Source organism: Oryctolagus cuniculus, chromosome 3 (assembly GCF_051225735.1).
Source record: "Oryctolagus cuniculus isolate XC-2025 breed Fujian yellow rabbit chromosome 3, ASM5122573v1, whole genome shotgun sequence".
NCBI lineage: Eukaryota > Metazoa > Chordata > Mammalia > Lagomorpha > Leporidae > Oryctolagus > Oryctolagus cuniculus.
The window spans coordinates 140,815,100-140,837,611 of NC_142869.1; the positions used below are offsets into that span (position 1 = coordinate 140,815,100).

The following is a 22,512-nucleotide window of genomic DNA, read 5'->3' on the forward strand; positions in this document are numbered from 1 at the left end:
ATCCAGCACTGGGCCTGTGAACCGTCTAACACAACTGTACATGTGAATCCTCTTAACGATAATGGGCCAAAAAGCAGGCAGCACATGGTGCAATAAGCTTTATCGCCCAACTACATTTGATACTGGCACCTTTCATTATACTACAGAAAGGACATCTGGAAAAAAAGCATTCAATTTTGAAGCCATTTATTTTTTGTGAGGTGGTTATTAAGTCTATAAAAGGTTAGGATTCCAACTGAAAGAAGTGTTTTCATTTGAAAGCCGTAGGGGCTCAGTTGTATGTCATGTAGCGAGGAGTAGCACTGAACTTGGCATAAGACTTAATGACCTTATTTACAGCTTCCAAGAAGTCCTTCTCCGTAGCAATTTTCCGCCTCGCTCTGATCGCAAACATGCCAGCTTCTGTGCAGACACTTCTGATCTCGGCACCTTTCAAACCAAACGAGAATAAGCTTAATTTAAAGCAGCCTCAACTGGCAGACCAGCAAGTAAAGCAACACCTTTGCACTCACCGGTGCTATTTGGACAAAGTCGTGCTAGCAATTCGAATCGGATATCTCTTTCAACACTCATCGAACGAGCATGGATCTTAAAGATGTGAGTCCGCCCCTAAAAGTCACAGAAGTGACAAATGGTTAACAACAGAAAACAACATGGGAAGACAACTTTGAGGCAGCTCTTTTCTAACTTCTCACCTCGAGATCAGGTAAGCTAAATTCAATCTTTCTGTCCAACCTCCCTGGCCTCATCAGGGCTGGATCCAAAGTATCCGGTCTGTTAGTGGCCATCAGCACTTTGATATTGCCTCGAGGATCGAAGCCATCCAGCTGATTGATCAGTTCCAGCATTGTTCTCTGCACTTCATTGTCGCCTCCAGCACCATCATCAAACCGAGCCCCTGAGGAGACAAAAGCAAAGACAAGCTCTTGGCGCCCACCTGGAGTAACGGTATGTGGAACTTCACATTGCCATAGTCCTCAGTTCAGATCACGCTCTGCAGCACAAGTGCACAGTTCATTTCCAAACAAATCCTGTGACGAACTGCCTGCTTTACAAAAACAGTGAAGCCTCCTTTGCTTTCTAAAAGATTCATCATAGATTTAAGTGTTTTTTTTTTTTTTTTTCAGTTTTCTCTAAGGAATTTGTTTTTTTTCCAACTCAACTAAGAACATCTCTATTGTTTAATACAGTCCATACCTTAACAAGCCAACAGAGTAACATGCAAATTTTTGCACTATAATGATGTTTGATTTTTATGTAGGAAATTATCAGACTATTCTAAATTTCCCAAAGCTGTCCTTTAAAATATGGCTAAAGCCCTAACACTGTAGAACCTTATCAGCTTGCTATCAGGCTGACCTGGATGTACTTGAAAACTCTATGCACATGTTAGTCTCCCTTTCATTTCAACCAAAAGAGAAAAACAAAACCCTCCAAGTGTATTTTTAAATTGATAAATGCACACTGTTGTATTGGTATACACTAAGATACCAAAAACAATTTTGAAATTAAAAATACAAAGAAATTCTAGTATTTTCTTCCTGCATGTGCCCGACTAGACTGTCTTATACACACTGCATTTGGGAAGCTGTAGCTTCGGAGCCCCCAGACAGCAGGAGACTTACTTGAATGATGCTATGAAAATGACTGCAGAGTCACAACATGCTATCATTAGACTGGAGCCAAAGTATGGCCTTTGACAGCATTAACTGCATCATTTCCAACCTCGGCAACACCCGGCCAGTCTCTTTCCCTCTCTCTCCCCCTAAAGAAGGCAATACTATATGTTTGTTTTCTACTGGACTGCAATTAAAATTTTGCGCAAGATTCAGGTATCAGAAAAACTAATACATAATCACTGCAGAGCCCTCACTAAACCCAGTCCTCAAGCAGTTCTCGAAAATCTTATTCATACCTCCAATGGCATCGATTTCATCAAAGAAGATAAGACAGGCTTTTTTTGTCCTGGCCATTTCAAAGAGCTCACGAACCATCCGAGCCCCCTAATGAGATAAAGTATCTGTTAATTCAGAGTTGACTTTAAAATCTTTTAAAATACAGTAGTGATGCTTCAAACTTTTTCAATATTTACTCCTAACAATATTCTACCTAGTCCAGCAAATCTTAGCCTGAAAACAATTTTCATGATTCTAATTTATAATGAGATCAAGAGGTCAAATTAATGCTTTTAAATAAAATAAAGGCAGCATTCTAATCTGTACAACTTGAGGAAATCAACTCATCTGATCTATCCCTGGGAATTCTGAATCACTGGTTTTGATCTGTTATTAGCAGAGAATGAATGTTCATCTTAACTCCTGCAGCTCCCTGTCTAGTTCTTCCTGTAAGTATGCTAATCATTAATCCCCGAATAGGCACACAGACACATAATCTATGTTCTCTCTCATGAGACCAGGAAACAGTGTGTCTGCAGCGAACACACATTTCCGGATGCATTCCCCAGGGATCTCCAGAGTATTTACCTCCCAGATTAGATCTGAAGAAAATGCCATCCTTTAAGTGGATACAATTTTAAGTGGCTGTCTATTTCCAAATGACCAAAAAAGGAAGGTTGGTAGCTCTGGGCTTCCAAATTATTAACAATTAGTCAAGAAGTCGAAGGTCTTTATCCTTCAACGTGGGACTGTCATTTTAACTTCAGTGCTACTTTACCAATCATTCACAGGCTATAGATTCTTTGCTTTTGGTAAATTTACCTCACCGACGTACTTCTGCACGAGTTCAGATCCAATAACTCGAATGAAGCAAGCATCAGTCCGATTAGCAACTGCCCGCGCACAGAGCGTCTTGCCTGTACCCGGTGGACCGAAGAGCAGCACACCCTTGGGCGGCTCAATGCCAAGGTTCACGAACCTCTCTGGCTGTGAAAGAGATACAACTTTTACACCTGTCACTTCTTTGACAAGACGACTTCTATATCAAAATATTTAACCAGAGTCATTAAGGCCACGATCAAAATAACTTAATTCTAAGACATAAGATCTAAACTAAACCAGTTCAACAGGCAAGGCTGAACAACTTTTAGAAGTGTTTCTACTAACCCAATCTTAACAATTTCCTAATTTTGAAAAATCAGTGTTTCAAGTTGGAGAGTATTACCTGGTCTTCAATAGCCTAGTTGTCTGTTATTGTCCCAAATTTAACTTCATTCAATTTAAGCTCATTTCACCTTGATGTTATCAGAATACCTGGTTTCTTCTATAAAAGTCTGTACACATTTAGCATATTGCTAAAGGCCACACCTCAACTGCCCTTGTCACTCTAAGTAGTTCTTCCTTTTTGAAAAATGCTTGACCACTCAATCCTCTTTGCTTGTTCTTTTCTGAAACTTAGCAACTCTCCACACCTCCACTTTCCATCCAAGGTTTTCATCAAGGGGGACATCAAACGTGAAAGCTATCTAATGCACAAGCAATTCCAGTGCTAAATACACAACAGACGGTTCCACCTTCACACAAAGAAATTGAAATCCAACCCTCGGCTACTTACATGCAGTAGTGGGGTTTCAACCACTTCTCGCAACTTCTCAATCTGTTCCTTGCAACCACCAACGTCACTGTATGTGACGTCAGGTTTTTCCTCCACCTGAGATAACAATGTACGATATTCAGTCACAGGCTTTTAAATGCTGGTCAAAGCCCAGTACGGTAGACTCAATGCCCCGCAATGGAAAAAAAACAAAAACAACAACAACAACAACAAAAAATCCTTTCCCCATCTCTGTCACTCTTTCAAATAAGACTTAAAAAAAAATAAATTAAAAAATACATTTATCAATGTCTAAAACTACTTGGCACATTACTTGTTAGGATGCTTGCTAATAAGTGGGAGACAAACTAGTAAAATTTTCTTCTGAAAAATTGTTCAAAAAGTTTTGGCAACTCTGATACAAACCCACTTATTAGCGGTTTATAAACGGAAAACCTCAAAACATTTTTGGAGATTGATATAATTAGATGAAAAGATCAATCTCATTCCCTCCCATAGCTTCTTACCTGCATCATGGTAACGGTTGGATCAATCTTAGGAGGCAGTGGGATGTGAATTTGATACTTATTTCTGTCCACACTAAGGAGGTTAAAAAACACACATTACTGTCTATAGGCTTTCAAAGTATTTTTATGGTTAGTCTTCAAAATCATATTTTAAATAAGAGAAAGACACAAAGTCCCCCAAACTAATACAAACGGAAACCAGGAGAATATTATGACACTAAGTCAGCAGCCTACACAAAAATCTTGAACCAAGGGGAGGGAGATTTTTTTTTAATTTACTAAGTGAATTCTCACATATTCTATACATCATCACCTTATTAAATCAAGTACTTCCTCTACCTATACCGTTTTTACCGTAAATGGACTGGTAAACTCAAATTCTGCACTTACTTTGATTATGATAGTTGAAAGCCACTCATCAAAAACAACAGTAGGGGCGGGATAAGGAGAAGCTGGTCAGGGGTTAAAAGTAGATGCAGAAGAAAAATGTGCAAATCAACTAGGCTGTCCCTCGGTATACTGCGGCACTCAGTTCATTCCCTCACAGCAAAGCCAAGGACGTGCATGCGACATGCTATCTTAAATGAAAGAAGAGTATTGAGTGTCAGTAGGAATCTTACCCAACTCTCATTCCTTCTTCGATGTCAGTGGGTGCCACCTGATCACTAAGGTCCACCACAAACTTGGCAAACTGCTTCACGTTGATAATGTATTTCGGGTCCTCCGAATCAGCATTGATTATCTTTGTACACCTAACACAGCAAAAGGCTTGATTAGAGTGGGGAACCTAAACCACTAATGATGAATTCAAGTAACTGGACTCTCTCCTGGGCATGCAGTATACTGATGAGCAGGTGTACACTAGAACTCCAGAAATGGGCCGCCGTTACAGATTCCTCTCTATGCTCAACCCCAAGGGTCCACTGAATTTCAGCAACGCCACAAAATTTTCAAAAGATGCCTTCACCTGGATAAGTATACCCGCATATTTCATCATTAAGAAGCTCCCTAATTCCTTGATGTTCATAGCTATCCCCCTATAATGATCCACCTTTATTTATTAAGTTGTTCTCCTTTTTATGTTCCCTGTAAGCAGCAGTCATCTTGTCTTACATCAGATTCAGCAATCGGTGTGGTTTTTTTCTTCTCAGAGTTTGTACTTCAAATCCATTTTTAATGTTGCTATTTTTAACTTGAATGTATTTGCTTTCTGAGTGAATTGTTAACACCATGTAAGCCAGAGCTTGCTTTTGTCTCCTTTAGTTACCTGTCTACTAAAGAAAAAGACTCATGCTAGAAAACTGTGACACAAGCCACAGTAACAAAAAGAGGACTGGAAGACAGTCTCTGGAGCGCGCACACAGGTGGGGCTGAGCAGCGGGGAGGAACACTTGGCTTTGCAGTGACAGGTCCCTCTTCCATCACCAGTCATGCTCTCCCAGGAAGACTCATACACACACACAAAGAATTATCACTACTTTATCTGACAGACCCTGCCAGCACTATCTACAGAGATGAGAATTCTTCAATTCACAGTTTAGAAAATAGACAGACCTCAACTTCCAGATGGACCCAAGAGAGAACCCAACAGATCAGACATATCTGCAAAGGGACAGCAATCTAGACAACCAAAAAACAACCTGAGCTGAGTTGGTAATACACAGAGAAAACGAGGCAAGTGAAGAAACAAGACAGTTAACAACAGAGAAAAAAAGGTACAAGAAAAGAAATCAGTTTACCACTTGTTCTTTGTGCCAACCCTAACAGGGTAACAGGGTTTGTGCACAGCCATAATTATATAAACATAAAATTAAACTGGACAGGAAATTAAAATTAAACAGATAGGAACAGGATGTCTTTGGAAGGAAGGCATAGGAAACAAACCACAAAGTCCTCACCTTCCACGGTGAAGAGCCAACAGATACTACCTAAAACTAAAAATTATCAAGGAGGAACAATCTCTACTACCTAAGACACAGCAATGGCCATTACAATCATGAAAGTAGAAACTGCAATCAGCAGCTGAGTGTGAAACTGGAATCTCTAGTGAAGAGGAGCTGGTACTGTAACAACTTCTTTCTATTAAATTTTCATTCATTTGAAAGGCAATGACAGAGAAAGAGAGACAGAAATCTTCTATCCTTTAGTTCCCTTCCCAAATTCCCACAACAGCCAGAGCTGGGGCAGGCCAAAGCCAGGAACACCAGAACCCCACCCAGGTTTCCCAAGTGGTGTAACAACTCTTTAAAGCCCTGATAAAACTAAAACATGCATGAATGAAAAACAAAAGATGGAAAGAGAGATGGGGAGACAGATAGGAACAAAGAAAAATAATCTTTAGCTGTGCTGAAGATCACATTAAAATAAAAAACAGTTTTTAAACATTAGGATAAAATTCGGGAGAATGACTACAGTCGACTGGGCTTTTCTCATCAATGTTAATATCCAAAAGGTATGGTGAAAACATTGTTACATTTTGCCTACTAAAAATTTTAAAAAGTAGTGCAACAAAAGGTATCAAGAAGTCACATAATAGAATGGGGACAAATATTTGTAGCATAGTTAAGAGTAATATGTACAATATATGAAATGATTCTAAGAAACAACCCAACAAAACATGAATAGCAAAGAAATACCGATTCTTAATAAGGATAAGTAGCTATACTAGGGATCAGTATAGCACAGATTAAAATGAAATATTTTTCTCCTTATTGGTAAAAGTATAAAATTTGATTATCATGTATCTTCTGTTGCTCAAACAGGCATTTGCCCCCTTGTGCTTAAAGTGGTCAAGTCACTTGTTTTCAGATTTTCAAAATTATAAACGCCTCTGACCCTATGATGCCAGTGCTAGTGAGCTATCCTACAGAAATGTATGCCCATAGATACTGAAGATGAATGTCCACTACAGCACTGTGAATAACACAAATTGCCAACAGCTTAACCTATATTTATCACAAAACTTAAATAAAAAAAAGGAAATAAAGAGGTACACCTATACTGAAGACAATGACAGATGTCTGAAACACATAATTATGTCCAAAAGCACTTACACTGTTTCTTTGCATGCTAACACATGCATGAAGACACACAATAAGAACTAGGAGGACCAATCTCTGGTGCCTACGTCCAAAGAAGGGACAAAGGGAGAGCAAAGGCGAGAAAAGGTTTTCATATTTTGCTCTCTATCTTTTTGTATCTTTCCAGTCTTTGACAATTATGCCTCTGTGTAGTTTGAACCACAGCAGATGGCTTTATTTACCTGGAATTTGCAATACAGAGTCTTTATAAAATTTCCATGTTATCCCCAAGACATTAAAAAGTGCTTGAAAATACAGATAAAAATAAATGTCCACAGAGAGCTATGCCTACCGTGCAACCTGCAAAGGCTGTTCACTCTGGAGCGTTTGCTTATCTGCAGCCAAATCCCATAGTGCTGGTGGGGCCAGGCCAGTGTCAGACTCTTTAATACCTACACAGAGAAAGATGACAAAACCCAGTGAAACATAACGCATCGCCCTGCCATCAGCTTCGTCAGCCTCAGCACTGCTGGTATTCTGGGCTAATTCTTTGCTGTGGGGACTGTGTACACACTGTAAGGCAATTAGTAGCATCCCTGACTCTGGCCACTAGATGCCACTAGAACCACTCTCCCTCAAGTGAGGAGGATCAAAAACCTCTCTAGACATTTCTGAAAGTCCCCTGAAGGGGCAGAATCACTCACACTGAAAAGCTTGGCCCTAAGGTGATCATCAGGCTAAATCTATGGACATATTTGTTATGTTTTATGTGGGCCAAATACAGTAGAACTTCACATTAGAGTTCTCAAGAAGAAAATTTCCAACTGTCAATTAACTATCCACTTACTTAAAGCAATACTATGTGAGATCAAAATTGTATTCAATTAACAATTCTAACTCGGCCTTTACTGAACAGGGCTTTGACCAACTGAAGCATTACTCGCTTAGAGAAGCATGTTGTTTCTTTATTGTACAAGCTTTAAACCTGGTTCTGAAAAGCAGTCAGAAATTAAATGAGACTGTTTCTTAACAGATTATTTTTAAAATCTGTAACTCATGAAGGTATAAAATGTATGTAAAGTCTTTTGACACAACGAACATATAACATGTAAAGAGGAAATAAAAATTAAAAAAATAAATACCAGTGAGCTCATTAATTTTCTTGAGAAGCTGTTGAATGTCATCTTCAACCTGTTTGATCTGCCTGGAGTAGGTACTCTGACCCTAGGTGATGAAGATCAGTTGAACATCAGGATAGCAACAACTTATTAAACTAGACAGAAATTTTAAGTCACAACCTTAATGGCGATTATTTCCCAAAGCTTGCAATTCCTGAACCAACACTTCCCACCATTATATAAGACAACAAATTAAAATCATGCAAAACCAGACTTATTTCTATGCACTAAAACTTTACATTTTACATCTAATTCAACTGCATACATTTTAAATACAGTGAATATTTGTGTAAACTATTTGAAATAGCTTTCATATAGTACCATACTTCAATAACAAATATTATAAAAATAATGGATAAGCTTAGACAAGCTGAACACTTACTGATCTACTCCAGAAAGAAAACTTTAGGAAAACATTTTCTCAGTGAGATTAATATGGACTGCTGGACATTCTTGTCTATCTTGGAAAGACAATATCAAACGTCTACACTTTGTAGACACCGCAAGTACTTACGTAAGTTTTCAGCAAGGCAATGTCCCCCTCATCCAGAGCTGAAAGAGGAAGTAACACATGAGATCACAAAGGAACTGGAGCAGACCAACTTTTCTGTTCACTTCAAATTGTTTCAAATGAGTGCCAAAACTGGAGCAAAACTATGATGATACACAGACAATCAAGTATTTCCTCAACTCAAGGAATCTAATTTTGGGAAGGAGAACTTTAAGAGTATATACTGTATATGACTGCATATTTTATATGCAATATAGAGTGCATATCTAAAACATACCCATTAAGGACCTTTGGTTAAATACATTAACTATATTCATTACAATGAAATACAATGTAACCATTAAAAGTAACAGCACCTATGGAAAACTATCTAAGAACTATTAAGTGAAATAGATATACTAAAAAGAACACATAGAATGTGTATATCATTTGTTTTCATACAAAATTTTTATTTTTAAAATATTTTTTCTTTTTTAAGATTTATTTATTTGAAAGAGTTACACAGAGAGAGAAGAAGAGGCAGAGAGAGAAGAGATCTTCCATCCGATGGTTCACTCCCCAATTGGCCACAACGGCAGGAGTGGAGCTGCACCAATCTGAAGCCAGGAGCTTCTTCCGGGTCTCCCACGTGGGCGCAGGGGCCCAAGGGCTTGGGCCATCTTCTACTGCTTTCCCAGGCCATAGCAGAGAGCTGGACTGGAATTGGAGCAGCTGGGTCTCGAAACGGCGCCCATTATTTGAAAAGCAAAGAGAGACCCAGGTGGAGTTCCCAGCTGCTGCCACGGCCTGGTGCCGTCCTAGCTGCTACGGGCATCTGAGGAATGAACCAGCACACAGGAGATCTCTGTCTCTGTCCCTTTATCAAACCAATAATAATAATAAAAGCAGAAACAAATCAGGCTCCAGAAGTCAGGTGCTAGCCTGAAGATAAAAAGATTGATTATACATAGAGCGGGAAGACAATCTAACATGAGAGTGGAGGGAAGCCACAAAAACAAACCCTTAACGCAGCTACGCGAGGACCCAATGACAAGAAGCGAAAAGGCAAAGAAAGGTAAGCAGGCAGGTTCAGTAAGAGAAACAAAGACGGGAGGTAACAGCTTCCACAGTGTCAGCCCCGTGAAGATCAGCTGAACATGTGGAGGAAGGGGAAAACAAAAACCCACAAGCTTTGCTGTTCAGAATACTAAATAGGAAGACACCACTGATCATTTTAAACAATTTATAAGGTCAGCAACCTAACTGCAAGGGGCTTAAAAGTGAAATAAGCAATAAAGAAATGCACACAGTGAGCTTAATAGCAATACCAGGTGCCATGGAGACACTGTGATGGGACAGACATGCATTAGTTAATCCTACAGGTTTCTAAGCCTAGAAAAGGAATACAATTACTTCCACGTTACGCACAAGAAAAACGGAGCTTCACAGAATTTAAGTGACTTGCCCAATATCACACAGCCAGTGAGAAGCAAAACCAAGATTCAAACCTAAGCCTAACACGCAAGCCTGTTCTTTCCAGCCACCTTTAGGCCGTAGAACAAAATTGGACTGCGGCTTGCGAGGGTAGGAGAGTGGAAAGACTGTCCTAAATGCGTGTGTTTTTAAAATAAAATGGACCCTGGCATAATTAGAGGAACGAATGGGATAATTCCATAGGAAAACAAACACAAGTGGTGGCTGATGAAACAAAGTACAAGAGGAGGAAGGGACAGGGTCAGGGACACGGGACGGGATTGATGGCACTTCCTCCACGGCCAGGTTGAAACCAAAAAAATGGGAAAAGGACAGAGACGTGAAGAGAACGAGTGGCTTTGTGCTCTTCTGAGCAGAGAGACCGGAAGAAAAGGGATTGCACCAAGTACTCAAGACAAGCAAGAAGTCACTGCACAGCACGCTACGTTTATGCAAACGAGGGATACAAAAGCAGACTTGCTTGCAAATCCGCAGAAAATGTCTATATACAAAGACAACACAAAATGGCCACATTAGCTGCTTTTGGCTGGAGCCAAAGATTGGAAACTTCTCAAACGTATCTTTGCTGCCTCTTGAGTTTTGATCCTTGAGCATCCGTAACCTAGTGCAATAAACAGAAGGAGGAGGAGGACACAACGTCTCGGGATTCCCGCTGCCCCAGCTGCGGCCGGGGGCGGCCAGGAACCGGCATCAGGTGACGGAGCACCGCCGGGCACCGGAACTTTCTGGGACCTGGAAGGCCGAGCAACAATTTTGGTCAGCCGCAGATGAATGTAGGCCTTGGAATGGGGTGAGCAAGCCAGAGAGGGCCGGCAGCTCAACCTGGCAGCCGCCCGGCGCTAATCCCGAGCAGCAAGGCGGGCCAGGGCACCGAGCGGGGAATTCGGCAGGGCAGCCCCTCTCCCGGGCCAACGCTGGTCCCGCCCGGGCGCCTGCCCACATGAACTCACCTCGGATGGGCTTGTCGTCTTTCTCATCCTCTTTGGTTTTCCGCTGGTCGGCCCCGAGGTAATCCGGCATTTTGGGAGGTCCAGGTGCCTCGGCTCCTTGGAGATTACACAGCACCTTCCTGGCTTCCGGTGGCGCTTCCCTTCTTCCCTTCCCCTACCGGAAGTAGAGCTCCGCGGGGGCCCCTTTTCACGGCGCCCAAGGCGGAAGAGGGCCTGGACAGACCCCGGCGTGGCGTCTCAAGTGTTGTTAGGAGACCGCGAGCTATCCCAGCCTCTACTCTCTCCGTCTCTGGCCCTTAGGGCTTCCCGAGCGACAAATCCGAGCCTCACTCTGGCACAAGACTCTTGAGTTTAAGTCCATAGGCTGAGCAGCCGTGGATAACCTCAATCTGAACTTTGATTCGTCTTCACCTCACAGGATTGCGTAGGTGAAGAGTCAACGCTGTAAATGACCTGTCGTATTAGACACACAGTTACTAGTGCGAGATCTCCACGTGGCGTGAAGGAAATACGTTCCTGATAGGGAATTAAAATCTAGAATATACAAAGAGCTCCTATAACTCAACAGTCTGCTGTTTTTAAATGAACGTAGAACCTAAACAGACATTGCCCCCAAAGAAGATATACAAATGGCCAACAAACACAGGAAAAGGTGTTCAGTATCACTGTTACTGGAAATGCAAATCACAACCATAATTAGATGCCACCTGATACCGCTTAGGATGACTAGTATTTACAAAAAAAAAAAAAAAAAAAAAAAAAACCAGGAAATATGTGTTGGTGAACATAAGGTAAAAATGGAACTCAGGTACTGGATGTGGAAATGTAAAATAGTTTAACTGCTGTGGAAAAGACTCTGGTGGCTCCTCAAAATTTAGAACTTCCATAAAACCTAGAAATTCTGAAAACAAGGTCTCAGAGGTGTGCACCCTCTGTTCAACCAGCAGTATTCACAATATAACAAAAGTTGGACACAACCCAATTTCCCATCTGCATATGAATGAATAAACAAAATACAATACACTCCTACAAGGGGGTATTATTCTGCCTTAAAAACTACCAGCATTATGGCACAGTAGGCAAAGCCTCCGCCTGCTGTGCTGGCATCCCATATGGGTGCCAGTTCTAGTCCTGGCGGCTCCTCTTCCCATCCAGCTCTCTGTTATGGCCTGGGAAAGCAGTGGAAGATGGCCCTAGTGTTTGGGCCCCATACCCATTTGGAAGACCTGGAAGAAGTTCCTGGCTCCTGGCTCCAGATCAGCTCAGCTCTACTTGTTGCAGCCATTTGTGGAATGAACCAACAGATAGAAGACCTTTCTCTGTCCCTGCCTCTCTCTGTTACTTTACTTATCAAATAAAAAATAACATTTTTTAAAAGCAATAATTCTGATCCATATTACTGTTAAGAGTCCGAAAAAGCCCACCGCCCGAGGAACGACTCCAAGAGACCTTTCTCTCATGCAACCAGCAAAGGGTTAAAGATTTATTGATTATCCAGCATGCTGGGGCTGTCTGATCATACATGAACAGAGCAGCCCCGAATAACCAAAGGTTAGAGTTTATAAAGGCAAAAACCGCAAAACCGGGAAGGGGGGGAATACATGGTTGCTATGCACGGTTGCTATACACAGTTGCTAAAATCAAAAGAGAGTACATAAAATCAAAAGAGAGTATATGGTTACTGGGGTCAACATAACCTAAAACCTAAGTGAAATTAATATTAATCATAATCTTGACAATACCAGTTACAATATTACAATTAGCAATTAGGACTTGACATTAATGTAAAACACAGACAAATCACATCTTTATTATTAGCCCAGGTAACCCAGGTGCAACCTTTCTACTTTTAAGCTTGAGCAATCATGCTAGGGGGTTTTTGTGCTCTGCCAAGGGTGATGTAGTGCGCTGCTATTGTCCGACTATTTGAGATCATAGTTTCAGACCAGTCTCACGGTGGGGGGGGTGCTTTCTCAGAATGGAGTCTCAAGTGCTCCAAAATGGAGTCCCTACTGTCAAGGTGCTACTTCACTCTGTCTTATTTTTACAGCTGTACCAGGAAGGTTTAAACCTGTAAGCTTAAGCTTAACTTTTTACACCCACACATATACAATTTTAACTTTTCATTACAACATAGATATACCTTGAGGACACTGAACTAAATGAGCAAGCCAGTTACAAAAAGTCAAATACTGTATGATGTCATTTATATGAATTTGACCTGGAGTAGTCAAATTCAAAGAGACAGAATTGTGGTTGCCTGTGGCTGAAAGAAGAGAAGAATAAGAGTGTGTTCACTGAGTTTAGAGTTTGTTTTGCAAGGAAAAAGTGCTCTGAAAATTGGTTGCACAACAAGAATACTTAATGCTAATGAACTGTACTTTAACATGGTAAAGGTAGTATATTTCACAGTATATTTCATGTTATGTGTATTTTATTACAATTTTAAAACAAAAACCTCATCAACTTTAGAAATGAAAGTCAAAATGGATGTGAAGCAGTGTGGGAAAAAATTAAGATTACAAAAATGGAGTCAGGTTTGCACCTTAGAACACGTGTTAGCAGTGGCTGCATAATAGAGAAAAGAGGAAGAGGTTTGTGGGTGCTGATTATTTCCATTTTAAACAGCAATTCTGAAGTAACAGTCGTGCATACAGCCCACCAACCTGTTCAATGTATTTAACAGTGAAAATGTAAGACCTAGAGAATAATTTGCTAAGTTCTGGTGCCCTTGCGGAAGACTGCACATCAAGTCTGTTTTTGCCCCCATCTGTTCCAGATATTACTGTTGGAGATGAGCCTTCACCCACTGGTTTCCTTTTGCTAATTTTTGCTTTCTACCTGCATCCTAAAGCAAGCAGTTAGTAAGAATACAATTGTATTACTATACATAAACAGTTAAATATACTAAACATATATATATACTAAACAGTTAAATTCCAGAGTCCTGTAATTGGAACTATCTTGGAAAAAAAAAAAAAAAACTCCATTCAGTTTGAGGAGGGTAAAAATATTGCTGGCCTAGGAATCGAATCCAATAACAGAGAGATTTCTTCTCCAAATTAGTACTAAAAGAGATAATGTGGGTTAATTAATCATAGCACAGCAAATGTTAGCTGCTATTATTATTATTATCAAGGCAAACACAAACCCATCACGTAATTCTCTCTAGACACACACACTATACTAGTTACTCTCAATATTAGTTCATATACTCCTTTAATTTTTTATTTATACAAGTGGAGCTAATTGGAAACTCGGTGATTAAGTTCAGCCTGACACATTAAGTAGCATAAACTTAAGAAGAATATAGAAGGAACTGCTTTTCAATGTTCTTAACTTATTTCACCTGGACCAGGAAAACAAACTCCTTTTACAGGGGAACTAATGAGTCTAGGAACCATTCTTTCCGGCGTCTCGGTCTCCGGCCGGATCTGAGTCAGCGGAGGAAGTAGGCTGCCGCACACGTTGGCGGGGGCGAGCGGGGGTGGGACTGGCGTTCGCACCACGAAAGCTCCATCCCGGAAGTGCTTACTGGTCGTCTCCATGCGCCGGTTCGTGGGCGTCGTGGAGCCAAGGCGCGAGGCTCGGACGGGGAGGTAGAACTGGAGGGGACGCCAAGTGCCCTCCGCCCGGGACGTGAGCCGCTGCGCCCGCGGGGCGAGCCGCAGCGCCATCATGCTGCTGCTGCCGAGCGCCGCCGAGGGCCAGGGCACCGCCATCACCCACGCTCTGACCTCCGGTACGTGCCCACCCGACCGCGGCTCCTACCCGCCTCAGCCGCCCCCTGCCTCCGTCCTCTGCCCGGATGACCCTGCGGTCACCCTACCCTTGACCCTGGCGACGATTCTCAGGCCTTGGGGCCGTGACAAGTGCCCTTGTGTGCTCCGTGCTGGAAAGTAATCCTACCTTAGTTTGGAAGGAAGCGGGGTGGGGGGCGTCTTCCTGCTGCGCTTACCTTTCCTCCTCGCCCGGCGGCTGATGATGACTCACGGGGAGGGCTGGGCAGTTCGGGTTTGGCCCCTGCAGCGCCCCAGAAAGAGTCGCCTGAGCATCTGTCCCCTTGCCTACGGCGAAGGGACCTGCCGGGTCGCGTGCACCCCACGTGCCTGGGTCGTACAAAGCCTTGCTTGCTAGCGCTCTATTTGAACGCCTTTCTCGCCCACTGCTTGCGTTGCAGCTTTGTGCTTTAAATGTCAGAACTCTTCACGGTCGGTGTGGAAAGCGCCTTTGCCGGCGTTGGGGCACAGGTTCGCGTAGAGAGACTGTTAAAGGCAGTCAGCACCGCGGAGACGCGGCTGGGATTTCACAGCCCAGGGACAGTCGCGGGCATTGTAAACGGCGGCGGCTTCCGCCCGTTCCCATTTGAACATAGTGAAGATGATTTGGGATGTTATCCCAAGACTCGTGTTGCATTGGTGTGTCTGGGTGGAATCCTACGAGGAAAAGGCGTGAAAGGCAGTGTTCTGCAAGCCGCACCCACAGCACTTCTCATTCTGTGCTTTCCTGTAACGTGGAGCAAATACTGATTTTCCCAAACCAATTCAAACATGAAAAACCAATTGTTACGGGAGAGGGCGTTTGCCTTTATTTATTTGTTTATTTTTTAAGAAAACTGACCGTTAGGTAGAAAAGAAAATTTTCTTGGCTTTTTGCTTTTTTATGTAATATTAATTTAAAATTAAGAGTTTACCGTTTATCTTTTGACCCAGATGACCCCTTTGAATTACCGATATGCAGATGGTCAGTGATTTACTTCCCAGGAAGATAGAATGCCTCACTTTTATACACTTTTGTTATTTTTCAAAATGTTCTTGTAGTTTCTCATTCTGTCTGCCTGGGATCTGTAGTTTGATTCCCATTTTTTCACAGCTGAAAACATCTTTGCGTCATTTCAGAGTAAGTGGCCACTATTTGTCAGACGTAGATGAACACCCAGAGCTTGTTCCGCCAAAGCACATCGGCAGCCCCCCTCAGCTGCTTGGAAAACTGCTTTTCAGAAGCAGTCCCTGCTGATGAAGCCTTGACACCTTGAAGAGCTTTTTCAGTTCAAGATTGGAATAATTGAAATAGTTTGGCTTGTTTCTGAAGACTTTCTGTTTTTTAAGGCCAGATCTGGGTTACATTTTATCATTACTTATAGCTGTATTACACTTATTAGTCTAAAGGTAAAGCTGTTTGCTACATTTCTTCCTGTTCCTCATCTTCCTTTCTGTCCTCAGAAGAGTGTTGATTTCTTGTTGGCATTGCTGAATGTTTTATTTGGTAAGATGGATGATTGACTACACCGTAAGGTAAGGTGTTTTATTCGGAAGAGGGTGAATGACTGCCTGTAAATACCAGGAGAGAATGATTTCCTGCCAGTTGTCATATAATCAATTGTTTCCTCAGTGGCTTGTCTTCAGGTTACATTCTGATGGTATTACGGTTTGCTCTTGCTGCCTGAGAACGTTTATTATCTTGAAGCAGATTGATTCCGTGCCATACATTGAACCCTCTCTTCACACTTTCAATCACAGCCTCAACACGCTGTCAAGTTGAACCTGTGGGAAGATGGTTTGAAGCTTTTGTTAAGAGGAGAAACAGAAATGCTTCTGCCTCTTTTCAGGAACTGGAGGATAAGAAAGAGTTATCAGAAGAGTCAGAAGATGAAGAATTGCAGTTAGAAGAATTTCCCATGCTGAAAACACTTGATCCCAAAGACTGGAAGGTATTAACAGCTGAATCTGTGTTCAGGCAGGTGCTTGCTAGACAAAGACAACTTTCTCATGAGTTTTCCATAAACCATGGCTTAGCGTGGATCAAGCAGGTAACTGCTTTGAGTACCTTGTGGCTAAGCCTTGAGCAGGATACTGCCAGCCATAGGATACTGTCTATTCAGGAGAATCTGGGAAGGTTCACCAAAAAAAATGTGCAAGCTGGTCTTAAAAGGATGAATGGCAGTTCATGGAGCAAAGAAGGGAGGAGAGGCGGAGGAACAGGTGCGCGGACACACAAAGGTGTAACACTGTGGTCACCGCTTGGGGATTAAAGAAGAGCAGAGCAGGTATAGAGGGATGAGGGGGAGAAACTGGGCTTGGAATGGACTCCACGCCCAGCTCTGTCATGTCCTTTCTGTTTCCATGCTAAGGATGGAGGTAAAACTTTATTTGTGGTGCAGTAGGAAGTCACCAAAAGTTTCCAAGATAATTTTAGAAAAGTAATTTTCTTAACAGTACAGAAAATTTCTTGTGGTTAGTGGGCTGGGGGACAGGAATGAAGGGAATAGTTCCCTCTCTGACCCTCAGCAGTGAGTGAAGACTTGAACTGATTTGCAACTGGATGTTGAGAAAGAGACGACAGATTTGCTGCTTTCAAAGTAGAAGTGACAGGTCTTGCTGACACTGGCTATGTGGCACCAGGGAAGCAGAGGTCTTTAGAAGGCCTGTGGCATTCTGTGGGAGTGACCTGCTGCAGTGTGAAGTCAGGAACCGGCACTGGGTGCAGAGTAAGGACATTTGTGGGGAAGTGCTGTTTGGATCTAAGTCGGGCTGTGTCACAGCCAAGATCATAGGACTACATTGGTGAATTTGTCTAGATGGTTAGACTTTGATCCGTGACAACCAAAAGAGGTTACAGTACAGGACAGTTTGAAGTCATTGGCACTTGTATTGTAGTTGAAACTGAGGCAGTGAATCACCTTAGCCAGGGAGAAGTACAGACAAATAAGCATCGTGCTTGAGTAGGCACTGGCACACTACTGTGTTTGTTGTAGAATTAAAGTACGCAAATTGACGGCTGCTGTTCAGTGCACTGGGACCTGGAGGAAGTTACTAGACGTCTCTGAGCCTCATTTCCCTCCTTAGTGCAGTGAGTTGTTAACAGCTCAAAGGATTTTGGTGGGGGGATTTTAGTGAAGATCAATGGACAGTGTACATAAAACACACAGGACAGAGTTGGTGTTTGTCATAAGAATTATGATGGAACTTGAGACCCCACCTCCCAGATCAGAATGCCTGGGTTTGGATGCCATCTCTGCCTTCAATTTTCATTTCCTTCTTGTGTGCACCCTGGGAGGCAGCAGGTGATAACACAAGTACCTGGCTCCATTCCACCCATGTGTGAGGTCCAGCTGAAGTTCTGGGCTCCTTCCTTTGGCCTGGCCCAGCCCTGGCTGTTGTAGGTGTTTGGGGAGTGAATCAGCATTTGCAGAGATCTCTGTCTTTCAAGTAAATAAGTTAGAGGTTAGTGTGTGATAAATGTCAAACTAGTGGATAATAAGAATACCTATCTCATAGGGTGTTTGGAGAATTAAATAAAGTAAGGCTTATTGTCGCTCCCCCATTTGCGGAGGAACGACACAGGACCCTGCGCTGTTCTTTTGTCTGCGAGGTCCTTCCTGGGTTGGCTGCCGACCCCTCCACCTCCGTGGAGGAGCGGCACACCGCCGGCCGGCTCTCTCGGGGGCTGCTCAGGTGTTCCTTCAGATGTTCCCGGTGCATGTTGTCTCTCTCCTCCTTTATAGTCCTCTTCCACCAATCCCAACTCTGCTACCCACACGCCGAGCACGCTGCTCTCCTCCAATCAGGAGCAGGATCAGCTCCTGCAGCTTATCAGTCAAATTGGTGAGAGGCAGCTGCGTAGAAGTTTACTCCTCCCCAGCGCCATATTGTGGGAGAGCAGATGCAAAGAATAAGTCTTAATTCCAGTAACAGTCTAGTCCGAGTTGCTCCCCACAGCTTATGTAGAAAGCACTTGGAAAAGTAAATAAGCACTCAAAAACTTTAGCTGGTTATATTAGCATTATCAGTTTCAAGGCAGAAGAACTGAGGTGGGTAGTTAGCCTCACATTAGAATATTCACATCCCACATTGGAGTGCCTATATTCAAGTCCCTGCTCCATCTCTCAGTTCTGGTGGGAGGCAGCAGGTGATGGCTCAGGTACATGGGAGCCTGCCACCCATGTGGGAGAGCTGGATTGAATTTTCGGCTCCTGGCTTCAGTCAGGCCCAGCCCTAGCTGTTGCAGGCATTTGAGGGAGGACCCAGCCATTGGAGGCACTCATTTGTGTTCTTGCATGCTTCCCCCACCTCTGCTCCCTTCAAATACAGAAATATCTTTTAAAAAATAATTGACTCAATATTCAGGAACATGGATATTTAAGGGGTTGAAAGAGGAGAAGAAACAGAATCATGAGGGTGAAGGAAGTAGAAAAAACTAAAAAAAAAAAAAAAAATTCTCCACAAAAGTTTAGTGAACATCAAGCACAATACTACAGAAACTAAGAGGAAGAGGAAGTCATAAACAGTTATCACCGTCACTGCTTTAAAGTGTGGTCAATCATATGATGTGAAAAAAATGATAAAAAGCCACTGGGATTGACAAGAAGTTTAGGTAATTGAAAGCAGTGCCCGTAAAATGACTGGGAAGGAGAAAGATTGCAATGAGTGGAAGAGAGATTAGGAGGTGATGTGGTAGAGAAGTAAATGTAAAATTCTGTCTCTCAGAGCTGGATTGTAAGGAAAACAAGAGAGGATATTAACTGGAGAAGGCAGAATTGGGACTGTTGAACTCCGTGCAAGAGAAGAATGAGTAGAGAAAAACATTGGTGTAGAAAGGAGTAGATGGCATCATAGCAAGGTAATTTGCTTGTTCCATTAATTATTTCATCCATCAAATTGGAATCAAACACCTATTAGATATCAGACCCGGTTTTTTTTTTTGTTTGTTTTTTGTTTTTTTTTTCCATTTTCCCCAAAATGTACTCGCTTATTTACAAGGCAGAATGACAGTTCTTTTGTCTACTTTTTCACTCCCTAGTTGGCCACAACATCCAAGTCTGCCAGGAACTCAATCCTGGTCTCCCTTGTGGGTGGCATGGGCCCAGATACTTGAGCTATCATCTGCTGCCTTCCCAGGCATATTAGCAGGGAGCTGGATCAGAAGCAGGGCAACCAGGACTCTGATATGGGATGCAGAAATTAGAAGAGGTGGCTTAAAGTGCACCCCAGATGCTGTTCTAAGTGCTAAGGGTACTGTGCTGAACAAAATGATATAAGGTGTTCTCCAAAAGTTCATGGAAAGCAAAGATTTAAAATTTTTCTGCACCAAAACTTACCTCTTAATTCCATTTTTCTGTGAATTCTTTGAAGTCGCTTTGTATCACTGCTCCCACAAAGCTTATATTCCAGTGAACAAACAGACAATAAGTAAATAACCAAGAACGTAGGGCCAGGAAGTGTTCAGCAAAGAATAGGTAATGGAATAGTGTCCAGGTGACTGCTTTAGATTAAGTAGGTACAGAAGGCCCGTTGAGTTGACATAAGATTTATTTATTTGAAAGGCAGAGCCACAGAGAGAGAGAAACAGATCTTCCATGCTCTGGTTCATTCCCTAAGTGGCCTCAGCGGCCTGAGCTGGGTCGGTCCAAAACCAGCTTTTTTCTGGTCTCCCAATGGGTGGCAGGGTCCCAAGCACTTGGGCCGTCTTCCACTGCTTTCCCAGGCACATTAGCAGGGAGCTGGATCAGAAGTGGATCAGCCAGGAGTCCGACAGGTGCCCACATGGGATGCCGGTGTTGCAGCCAGCAGCTTTACCTGCTACACCACAGTGCCAGCCCCCGAGTTGACATTTAAGATAGAATCTGGATGATACACACAGATCAGGGAGGACTAGCATGCTAGGCTGACAGCTTGGGAGTCAGGAAGAAGTCTGGAATGTACCAGAATCTAAAAGATGGCAAGTGGCTGCAGCAGTGTAAATAGAGGATGAGGTGTGGTCAGTAGAAGCCATTAGAATTTTCAGCACTATTTGTAAGCATTTTGGAAGTAACGAAAAAATAGAGCTGGGAGAGAAGAGTGGCTGTTTGAAGTAAGGGGAGCTATCTAAGCTGAGGCCTGGATAAGAAGGTTGCAGCCCCATGCAGGGTGGGGGACAGAATGTGAAGGCAGGGAGAATAGCAGGTTATGCACCTCTTCCATTGGGGTGGGAGAGAACTCGGCACTTTCCATGAACCAAATGCCTGTCTTGTATTTGAATATGAGTGACCCAGGTAGAGGTTCATGCATCAGGAGGTTGGAGAGATGGAGGCGCTGTGTGTGCGTGGAGCTTGAGAAATCTGTGCAGAGTTAGCAAGGGAGCGGTCAGGATATGCGAGCTCCATGTCCTAGCCTGGGACTGAATCAGATCACCCAGGACCAAAGGCAGCAAAAAGAAAGAAACCCCAGGACAGAGCTTTGAAGGTCCGCTACAAGTCAGCAAAGATAGCTGAGAACAGGCCCCTGAGAAGTGGAGGAACAGGAGAGTGGATTCACTTAACCTCTAAAGGAAGATCATCTTTCAAGCAAGAAGTCGGCTGTGGGGCCACTGGAAGTTGCAGCTGAGGGAGGCGGGAAATTGGTACTGAAGGCAACAGTCTCAGCCCATGGGGTGGGGGGCAGGTAGAGCAGAACCAGCCTACACTGGGCTGGGAATGAACACAGGAGAGTACAGACATTGTGGGGACAGCTTTTTTAAGAAGTTTACCTCTGGTGCTGGCACTTGGCCTAGTGGGTTAAGCCGCCATCTGCAGCGCTGGCATCCCATAAGGACCCCGGTTCAAGTCCCAGCTTCTCCACTTCTGTTCTAACTCCTTGCTAATGTGCCTGGGAAAGCATCGGAATATGGCTTAAATCCTTAGGCCCCTGCACCTACACAGGAGACCTGGATGAAGCTCCTGGCTTCAGATTGGCCCAGCTTCAGCTATTGTGGCCATTTGAGGAGTGAACCAGTGGATGGAAGATCTCTCTCTGTAACTCTGCCTTTCAAATAAATAAGTAAATCTTAAGAAAAAAAAAAGTTTCACTCTGACAGAGCTGGGTGGAGAAACTGAAAAGGGGGTCTTAAAGAGTTTTCAAGATGAGCTATGAGAAAGCATCTCATCTTTTTAAATTTTTGCTTTTTTTTTTTTTTTTGAACTGTTCATTTGAAAGAGCATCAGAGAGAGTAAGAGACAGACTGAGATCTTCCATCCACTGATTTCACTCCTCAAATGGCCACAGCAACTAGGACTGAGCCGTGCCAAAGCCAAGAGCCAGAAGCTCCATCTTGGTCTCCCACATGGGTGGCAGGAGCCCACACATTTATGCCATCCGCTGCTTTCCCAGGCGCTCTAGCAGGGAGCTGGATCGGAAATGGAGCCGTCAGGACTTGAACAGGTGCTCTGATAGAGGTTGCTGGCAGTGCAAGCAGCAGTTTAGCCCAGTGTTCTGCAATGCCTAGCCCAGTTTGAAATTTCCTTAGCATTTTTACAAGAAAATCCTTACACATCTTTAATGGATACAAGCTGATGAGGTAGTTTTAACTTTTTTTTAAGCAGGAGGAAGGCTATCAGCTAGATGGTAGAGA

At 43.0% G+C, this 22,512-nt stretch overlaps 2 protein-coding genes across 11 annotated transcripts in view; one reads left to right on the top strand and one right to left on the bottom strand.

The window, feature by feature from the left end:
- Positions 1-169: 169 nt before the first annotated feature.
- Positions 170-11,269, bottom strand: PSMC2 (proteasome 26S subunit, ATPase 2). The gene is made up of 12 exons (XM_008258330.5): positions 11,149-11,269; positions 8,729-8,766; positions 8,179-8,260; positions 7,389-7,488; positions 4,637-4,768; positions 4,017-4,089; positions 3,511-3,606; positions 2,718-2,882; positions 1,916-2,003; positions 696-898; positions 513-609; positions 170-429 (listed from the first exon to the last, which is right to left on the bottom strand). The coding sequence occupies exons 1-12, from the start codon at positions 11,216-11,218 to the stop codon at positions 272-274; spliced, it is 1,302 nt and encodes a 433-aa protein (XP_008256552.1). The 5' UTR covers positions 11,219-11,269; the 3' UTR covers positions 170-271.
- A 3,186-nt stretch (positions 11,270-14,455) lies between these two features.
- Positions 14,456-22,512, top strand: part of DNAJC2 (DnaJ heat shock protein family (Hsp40) member C2) — a 30,362-nt gene continuing 22,305 nt past the window's right edge. For 2 of the 10 annotated variants that reach the window (XM_089329411.1, XM_089329412.1), the window contains exon 1: positions 14,460-14,599. Coding sequence is in view for 4 of the 10 variants with exons in the window: in XM_002712025.6 (XP_002712071.1) it covers positions 14,827-14,890; positions 16,668-16,858 (255 nt within the window). In the remaining 6 variants the exon portion in view is untranslated. Of the gene's footprint in view, positions 14,891-16,667; positions 16,859-22,512 lie in introns of all 10 variants that reach the window. The other 8 variants (XM_008258326.5, XM_008258328.5, XM_089329409.1 and 5 more) reach the window with 7 other exon arrangements.

Bases quoted from the DNA above. Each gene is read 5' to 3' on its own strand.
- PSMC2 (XM_008258330.5), bottom strand. From the start codon at position 11,218: ATGCCGGATTACCTCGGGGCCGACCAGCGGAAAACCAAAGAGGATGAG. The intron at 4,090-4,636 runs GTAAGATTCCTA...TAACCTCCTTAG, and splicing joins GAAGAAGGAATGAGAGTTGG to TGTGGACAGAAATAAGTATC. The intron at 610-695 runs GTGAGAAGTTAG...TGTGACTTTTAG, and splicing joins TTAGCTTACCTGATCTCGAG to GGGCGGACTCACATCTTTAA.